Below are 8,525 nucleotides of genomic sequence, written 5' to 3'. Positions count from 1 at the left end.
ACTCACCTCAGCCTCCCAAAGGCGCGGGATGACAGGCTGAGCCACCGAGCCCGGCGAGATCCCTTTCTTGCTAATTATCCGATGTCAGAAAATTTTTTGGAAAAATCGTTCTGTCGCTGGAGTCATGCCTATGGAACCTGGTTAACCTTTTGGCCTCTGTGGCAGCTCTTCCTGGTAATAAGGCAAATTATGTTCAACGATTCCCTTAACAACTGTTGAGCATTTACTGCGAATACAGAAGTATTCTAGGCACTGAGTATGACTCGATGAACAAAACATACAAAAGCCTTTGTTCTCATGCAATTTACATTTTTTACGGGAAGACCAGAAAACAAGCAGAAAAGACTTTGTGCAGGAAATTGGCTTGATTTGGGGGGAAAAAATTTTATAATCAATACAAAAAGGGAAGAAGGGAGACAGAAAACAGATAGCATTGGCAGGATGAATCAGAAGCAGCAATGAGGGTGATAAAGTGCCAAGCACTCCAGGGGTCACATCTGGCTCCACTTCCGTTGACAGGGCGATGTATGTAATGTGCTTAGAATGGTGCCTGGTGCTTAAATGTTTGTGAAATAAAATGCATCCTTATGTTACATGTAATCAGACTGCATGTACCAATTGAAAGAGGGAGCGAGCATGCCTGTAATCCCAGCATTTCAGGAGGCTGAGGTGGGAGATTAATTTAAGCCCAGGGGTTTGAGACCAGCCTGGGCAACATAGTGAGACCTTGTCTCTACCAAAAAAAAAAAATTAGCTGGGTTTGGTGGTGTGCACCTGTAGTCCCAGCTACTCGGGAGGTTGAGACAGAAGGGTTGCCTGAGCCCAGGAGGTTGAGGCTGCCACTGCACTCCAGCCTGGGTGACAGAGACCTCAAGTAAAAAAAAAAAAAAAAAATATATATATATATATATATAAAATCCTCCATGATTGTACTCATAGTTTCCAAGCAGTAGTATATAACTGGCTGACAGCAGTAGCCTTTATCAAAAAGCTCATTCTTTTTTTCAGAGACGCCATCACAAAAATGAAAGATGTCTACCTGAAGAATCCTCAGATGGGAGATCCAGCCAGTTTAGACCACAAATTAACAGAAGTCAGCCAAAACATAGAAAAGCTACGACTTGAGACTCAGAAATTCGAGGTAAGAAAATTCTGTTGTTGGAAACAAAGAAGCAGAAAGAGGAACAGGTGTCACGCGCCATGTATCAGTGAGGAACACCAACAGTTCTGCCACCGGGGGAGACGCCTCTGGGAACGTCAAGTTTCATGAGCTGTGGCAAAAGGAAAAACACATTGCTACCTGTCAGACTCTCTGCTTTTCCGCAGAGGCTTGTTTTCATTGTGTCTCTTAAAACTGACAGTGTTTGCCAGGCATAGTGGCTCACATCTATCATCCCAGCACTTTGACACGCTGAGGAGAGAGGATCGTTTGAGTCCAGGAGTTGGAGACCAGGCTGGGCAACTTATTGAGACCTCACTGCTGCAACAACAACAAAAAAAAAAAACGAGCCAGGCGTGGTGGCATGTACCTGCAGTGTCATCTACTCGGGAGGCTGAGGAGGGAGGATCACCTGAAACCAGGATGTCAGTTGTGGTGAGCTATGATCGTACCACTACACTCCATCCTGGGTGACAGGGTGAGATCGTAGCTCAAAAACAAAACCAAACCAAACAAGTTGACAGTATTTAAAATTGCATTTGACCACAGTGGGTCTTTTTTTTTTTTTTAATTGTGGAAGACGAGGTCTCGCCACGTTGCTTGGGCTGGTCTCGAACACGCAGGCTCAGGCAATCTACTCGCCTCGGCCTCCCAAAGTGCTGGGATTACAGACTGAGCCACTAAGCCCGGCCGTGTTTTTTTTGTTTTTTGTTTTTTACTTAAGTCCTTCACTTGTTGGTTCTGCCTCATCTCGTGTGAATATAATGGGGGTCTAGAGCCACTGTCATCCCAGGGAATCCCAAAGGCTATGCAAAGATCAGCTAGAACACGTTTTTAGTCTTTTAGAGGGCCCACTGTGGAAAGGACATATGTTTGAAAACCAGTAGGAAACACAGACAAGAAGTGTCTTAAGGAGAGAGAAGCCCTCAGGAGCTATAAGCCAGAGGCGCCTTTACCCACTCCCCTCCAAATGTAAAGACCACAGAGCTTGGAAAGATAAATTCGCCACTGCCTATTCCAGTCAAAATAAATTGCTTCACTCTCACTCTGACACCCAGACGAATGCAGTGGCACGATCAGAGCTCACTGCAGCCTTGACCCCCTGGGTTCAGGTGAGCCTTCCGCCTCAGCCTCCATGCGTGGCTTACTTTTTTATTTTTTGTAGAGACAAGGTCTCACTGTATTGCCCAGAACTCCTGGGCTCAAGCAGTCCTCCCTCCTTGCCCTCCCAAAATGCTGGGGTTATAGGCATGAGCCACCACGCCCAGCTGGTTTTTTTCATTCTTTTTAAAATCCATCCGTCCGTTATTAATGTTGGATTGAGCTTTTATTCCTCTGTCTTCTTTATAGCGTTTCAAAGGTTACTGAAGATAAATGTATCCACTTTGATTTCATCACTGCTTTAAAGAAATTATACCCCCCAAAACGGGAAATGTGACTTTCAAATTGAGTCACTGCTTAAGGATGACCGTACCCTCGGGTGTCCCAGGGTGACCTTGGGTCACACCCTGTGGAACCAGAAGGAACTAGAAGTGACTTAGCCAAGGTCACAGCTGCTTCAGGCCCACGGAGGGAAGGCAGCCCCGTGTTCTTGCTGCCACATTGCGGGCAGTTGTATGATTGTGCGTGTGCCTCTACTTCTCCCACTTTGGATGCCATGGAAGCAGCTGTTCGTGAGCACGTATACAGCTGACTGCGGACCGAGGGCACTTTGCCCCCGTGGGGACCTCCTCATGTCAGATTAAGTGACTCGCGAGCAGCCCCCGAGTTTGGGATCTGAGGGGGCCACAGTCTGTCAGACGCCCTCAGGCTGGATCATTGCTTGTGTCTCCAGGCCTGGCTGGCAGAGGTGGAAGGCCGACTCCCTGCACGCGGTGAACAGGCGCGCCGGCAGAGTGGACTCTACGACAGCCAGCACCCCCCCACAGTCAACAACTGCGCACAGGACCGTGAGAGGTACAGTATCTGGACAGCGCTGGCTTCTGGCCAAGTAGCACGTGAGCTTTGTATTCATTTCCAAATTCTGGAAACTGGAAGTGAGCACGGGACAGTTGTTCGATGCCCAGATGTCTGATATGACTGACTCTTTCCAAGGTGCAGATGTGAAATTCAGCAAGGGATGGTGGTCTGAGGATGTGGGGTGACTTCAGATGGTTGTAATGACGACACTGGGAGGTGGGGGAGTGGGTGTGTTGCACATGCTTTGCAGTTGCAGGAACTAGGGTTTTTTCGGAGGGTTTTTTGAGTTGGAGTCTCACTCTGTCACCCAGGCTGGAGGGCAGTGACACGCTCACGGCCACCCCAGCCTTGACCTGCTGGGCTCCAGCGATCCTTCCGCTTCAGCCTTCCAAGGAGCTGGAACTACCGGAACTATAGGCACACGCTACCGTGCCTGGCTAATTTTTTTTATTTATTTATCATAAAGATGGGGTCTCACCAAGTTCCCTGGGCTGGTCTCGAACCTGTCAGCTCAGGCAATCTGCACGCCTTGGCCTCCCAAAGTGCTGGGATTACAGGCTTAAGCCACTGTGCCCGGCCTCCCATCTTTTTTAAATGTATGTTGCTGTTGTACATCTTTTTTTTTCTTTGAGTCAAAGTCTCACTCTGTTACCCAGGCTTGAGGGCAGTGGCACGTGCACAGACACCCCAGCGTCAACCTGCTGGACTCTGATAATCCTTCCACCTCAGCTTTCCACGTAGCCTGAACTATAAGTGTGTGCTACCACACCTGGCTATTTTTTTTTTTTTGGAGTCAGAGTCTCACTCCATTGCCCAGGCTGGAGACCAGTGACATGCTCATGACCACCCCAGCATCGACCTGCTGGGCTCCAGCGATCCTTCCACCTCAACCTTCCAAGTAGCCGGAACTGCCATGCCTGGCTAATTTTTGTTTAATTAATTTTAGTTTTTGTTTTATTGTAGAGATGAGTTCTTGCCAAGTTGCCCAGACTGGTCTCGAACCTACGGGCTCAGGCAGTCCACTTGACTAGGCCTCCCAAAGTGCTGGAATTACAGGCTGAGCCACTGAGCCCGGCCAGAGACTAGATTTGATGCCAGGTGACTTGTGGTGTGAGACTCTGTGGGTTCTTGCCTTTGCCACAGAAAAGAATTTCAGAGCAAGTCCAAAGTATAGTTTAAGAAAGAGTTTATTTGGATGAAAGAGACACGCTCAAGGGAGAGCATGGGTGCCTTAAGAGAGGGCACATGCTTGCCTTGTACAAAGAAGCTTTATATACTTTTACAACAATGATTAGACAAACCATGAACTAATAGGGGTGGGCTGCAGGTATCTGGTCATGAGTTTTGATGACCGTCTCTCCACCTTTTAAGTTCACAAGGACCTTCTAAACAATGAAATCTATACTGTCTAACTAGATTTGGGCTTTTTGTTGTTGTTGGAGTCTCACTCTGTCGCCCAGGTTGGAGTGCAGTGGCACACTCAACGGCCACTGCAGCCTCGACCTGCTGGGCTCAGGTGATCCTTCCGCCTCAGCCTTCTGAGTTGCTGGAACTACAGGCACACGCCACCACACCTGGCTAATTTTTTTATTTATGTAGAGATGAGGTCTCACCAAGTTGCCCAGGCTGGTCTTGAACCTGTGGGCTCAGGCAGTCCTCACCTCAGCCTCCCAAAGTGCTGGGATATAGGCATGAGCCACCATGCCTGGTATGATTTGAGCTCTTCTGAGATCATCCTGTCTGTGTTTGGGCAATTCCCTGTTGCTTGAGTGACTCATTGCACTGATAGATCCATATTCCAGCCCACAAGGTGGTCGGGTCTGGTGTGCCTGGTTGGTCGGGTGACGGTCATGCATGGGTAAGAAGGATGTCTGGACACTGACCTGCTCTAAGAAAACCTGCCTAACGACTTCTAGTCTGTGTTCACTGTGCCTGCCTCGGATTCGAGTCCTCCGTGGGAGTCGGTCGCTATAGTTGCTGTGTGTTTTCCTTTCTTGAGCAGCCCGGATGGCAGTTACACGGAGGAGCAGAGTCAGGAGAGCGAGCTGAAGGTGCTGGCCACGGACTTCGACGATGAGTTTGATGACGAGGAGCCCCTTCCCGCCATAGGGACCTGCAAAGCTCTCTACACGTTCGAAGGTGGCGTTTCACGGTGGCCTGTTTTGTATGAACGGTGTCAGTCACCCTTCTCTTGCTGTGATCAGAACTTTTTTCTTTCTTTTAATCTTTTGAGTTGAGGTCTCACTCGCTCTTTTGAGTTGAGGTCTCACAGCCACTGCATCCTCGACCTCCTGGGCTCAGGTGATCCTCCTGCCTCAGCCTCCTGAGTGGTTGGGACTACAGGCATGCACCACCATGGCCTAATTTTCTATTTTTTTGTAGAGACAGAGTCTTGCTATGTTGCCCAGGCTGGTCTTGAATTCCTGGCTTCAAGCGATCCTCCTGCCTCTGCCTCCCAAAGTGGTGGGATTATAGGTGTAAGCTACCACACCTGGCTGAAAACTTTCTTTACACACTTTCCAGATCTTTCTCTACTATGCTTTTGTTCTGCTCAGTGTATTATTATTATTTGGTTGATGGCTGTATATTTTGACTTTTGGTTGGTGTAATTAACAGCTTGCAGAGAACTTGACTGCAGTGGGTGCGGTGGTGCAATGATCATTTCATCCATTTGTTTAATATTCCTAGAACTCCTGTCTTGTGAGGACTTGTGAAGGGGTGGGGTGCAGGTGGTGTGGAGGGGCATCTGCCCGAGGGGACGTCAGGCAGGCACCAGTACAGGGGAGGGCAGCTTGCAGTGTTTGCCAGAGGAAGGAGCAGAGTGGCCACCTTCAAGGGAGAATGAGATCACTTCCTTGAGGAAGCGTCCAGAATGCTCTATGGCAGGGGCGTGTCTAAGTGTGGAGGCGTGTCCAAGTATGAGGGCATGTCCAGACACGGGGGCATGTCCAAGCTGTGACTGGAGCCTAGATGTCTTTTTTTTTAATTGGAGTCTCACTCTGTCGCTCAGGCTGGCGTGCAGTGCACACTCATGGCCACTGCAGCCTCGACCTGCTGGGCTCAAGCAATCCTTCCACATCCGTCTTCTGAGTAGCCAGAACTAAAGGCACGTGCTACCACGCCCGGCTCATTTTTTTATTTATTGTAGACACAAGATCTCACCAAGTTACCTAGGCTGGTCTCAAGCCCCTGGGCTCAGGTGGTCCTCTCTCCTTGGCCTCCCAAAGTCCTGGGATCACAGGCTTGAGCCACCACGCCCGGCCTCTAGATGTCTTCAGTGGTAAAAGCTGAGCGTGCCACTGCGGGCAGAGGATAAGAGAAACGTTTGGATTTTATCCTGCCAACACTGAGGGGCCATGGAAAGTACTTGAGCAGGGTGCTGATGCAGTCCAAGCCATGCCTCAGGAGAGGTGTTGTTGTCATACGTGGTGGACCAATTAGAAAACAGGGAGAGCTGGGCTCAGTGGCTCAGCCTGTAATCCTGCGCCTTTGGGAGGCTGAGGTGAGTGAATTGCCTGAGCCCACGGGTTCGAGACATGCCTGGGAAATTTGGCGAGACCTCATCTCTACGATAAATCAAAAAATCAGCCAGGCGTGGTAGCGCACACCTGTAATTCCGGCTACTCGGAAGGCTGAGGCGGAAGGATCGCCGGAGCCCAGTAGGTCAAGAGCGGCCACTGCACTCCAGTCTGGGTGACAGAGTGAGACTCGAACTCAAAAAAAAAAAAAAAGAAAGAAAACAGGGAGAAGGCCAGGTGTGGTGGCTCATGCCTGTGATCCCAGCACTTTGGGAGGCCAAGGTGGGAGGATCGCTTGAAACCAGGAGTTCAAGACCAGCCTGGGCAATGTCAGCCTGGGCGTGGTGGTGCCTGCCTGTCGTCCCAGCTACCCGGGAGGCTGAACGGGAGGATTGCCTGAGCCCAGGGGTCAAGGCTGCCGGGAGCTGTGATCGTGCCACTGCACTCCAGCCTGGGTGACGCAGTGAGGCCCTCCCCCACCCAGAAAAACAAAAACTAATAAAGAAGAGCTAGAAGGTGAAGATCTAGAAGCTTCTGTGTGGGAGGAGAATGCTTGGGGCAGCGGGTGAGCGGTCAGTGCGTCCGCACGCTCCCAGCGGCCGGGCGCTGTAGGAGATTCATCTTCCGCTCCCCTTCCTATTGCCAGGGCCCCATGTGCTTTCCGCCTGGATTGGACGAGAGGCCTGAACGTCCCGGCTGTTGCTTTTTCAGGTCAGAATGAAGGAACCATTTCCGTGGCGGAAGGCGAGACGCTGTATGTCATCGAGGAAGACAAAGGGGACGGGTGGACCCGCATCCGGAGGAGCGAAGACGAGGAGGGCTACGTCCCCACCTCCTACGTCGAAGTCTGTTTGGACAAAAATGCCAAAGGTGCTAAGACTTATATTTAATACCGCTTAAAAAAAACCTTTAGACCATGGAGTTGTTTCTCTCCCCGCCGTGGCTGTGGCAGGCAGTCCCTCGAGAGCCCGGATGGAGAGCGCCGCCGGGTGGGTGTCGTGGGGGCTCCCGGCGGATTCCAGGCCCCAGGCACGCGGACGGCCTTGTCTAGTCTTGCCTGTGATCACGTTCCACTTGCCGATGAGATTTTGCGTGGAATGCTGCCGGCTGCCAATTGACGACCGGGCCGTTCAGAATCTAATAAACACCTCTTCTTTTGACAGCGTCTGTAGTTAGCAGACGTTGCATCCTAGCTTCTCACCAACATCTCTGTGTTTGGAAGCCCACGCACATCGGGGTGCCGAAGGCTTCCGTTCTCTTGTTCATGTCTGGTGTCCACCATCCGTGGAGGTACGTTAGGGTGTTACAGTTTGCTACAGAATACACTGAGCTGTTTTACGGTCATCCCCCTGGAAGGAAGTCGGAAGTAAAGCTCCTTGAGTGGTGAAGTAAATGAGATTCCTACGTGGGGACCCAAAGCGTGTATTTTTGCCGAATCCTTGGTAGATTGCTGTGGTCATCCTGTTATGTCCGCCTGATTCCACACAGTCCACTGAAATCCAGGGCAGCCTGGTCCGTCAGACGATTGGTGTCTCCATGTCATCACTGGCCTTCCAGGCTCCACCGCGTCACCCGTTGATCAGACGTGCTAGTGCCGTTTGGATAAGCTTATTTAAAAGCAGGGCGGAGCCGGGCTCGGTGGCTCAGCCTGTAATCCCGCACCTTTGGGAGGCTGAGGTGAGTGGATTGCCTGAGCCCGCGGGTTCGAGACCCGCCTGGGCAGCGAGACCTCATCTCTACAATAAATCAAAAAATCAGCTGGGCGTGGTAGCACATGCCTGTAATTCTGGCTACTCGTAAGGCTGAGGTGGAAGGATCTCCAGAGCCCAGCAGGTCGAGGCTGTGGCGGCCGGGAGTGGCCACTGCACTCCAGACTGGGCAACAGAGTG

At 50.8% G+C, this 8,525-nt stretch overlaps 1 protein-coding gene across 3 annotated transcripts in view; it reads left to right on the top strand.

Annotated features, from left to right (window-relative positions):
• Window positions 1–8,525, top strand: part of FNBP1 (formin binding protein 1) — a 112,678-nt gene that overhangs the window by 99,613 nt on the left and 4,540 nt on the right. For 2 of the 3 annotated variants that reach the window (XM_021708101.1, XM_008049171.1), the window contains 4 exons: window positions 1,009–1,141; window positions 2,994–3,115; window positions 5,121–5,257; window positions 7,348–7,530. In XM_021708101.1, the coding sequence (XP_021563776.1) occupies window positions 1,009–1,141; window positions 2,994–3,115; window positions 5,121–5,257; window positions 7,348–7,526 (571 nt within the window). In that variant the 3' untranslated portion in view covers window positions 7,527–7,530. Of the gene's footprint in view, window positions 1–1,008; window positions 1,142–2,993; window positions 3,116–5,120; window positions 5,258–7,347; window positions 7,531–8,525 lie in introns of those variants that run through there. The other variant, XM_008049172.1, reaches the window with a different exon arrangement.

Source organism: Carlito syrichta, unplaced genomic scaffold (assembly GCF_000164805.1).
Source record: "Carlito syrichta isolate Samal-C Ts95f unplaced genomic scaffold, Tarsius_syrichta-2.0.1 Scaffold130651, whole genome shotgun sequence".
In the NCBI taxonomy this organism is placed as follows: Eukaryota; Metazoa; Chordata; class Mammalia; order Primates; family Tarsiidae; genus Carlito; species Carlito syrichta.
This window is presented reverse-complemented; position numbering and strand designations above follow the sequence as displayed.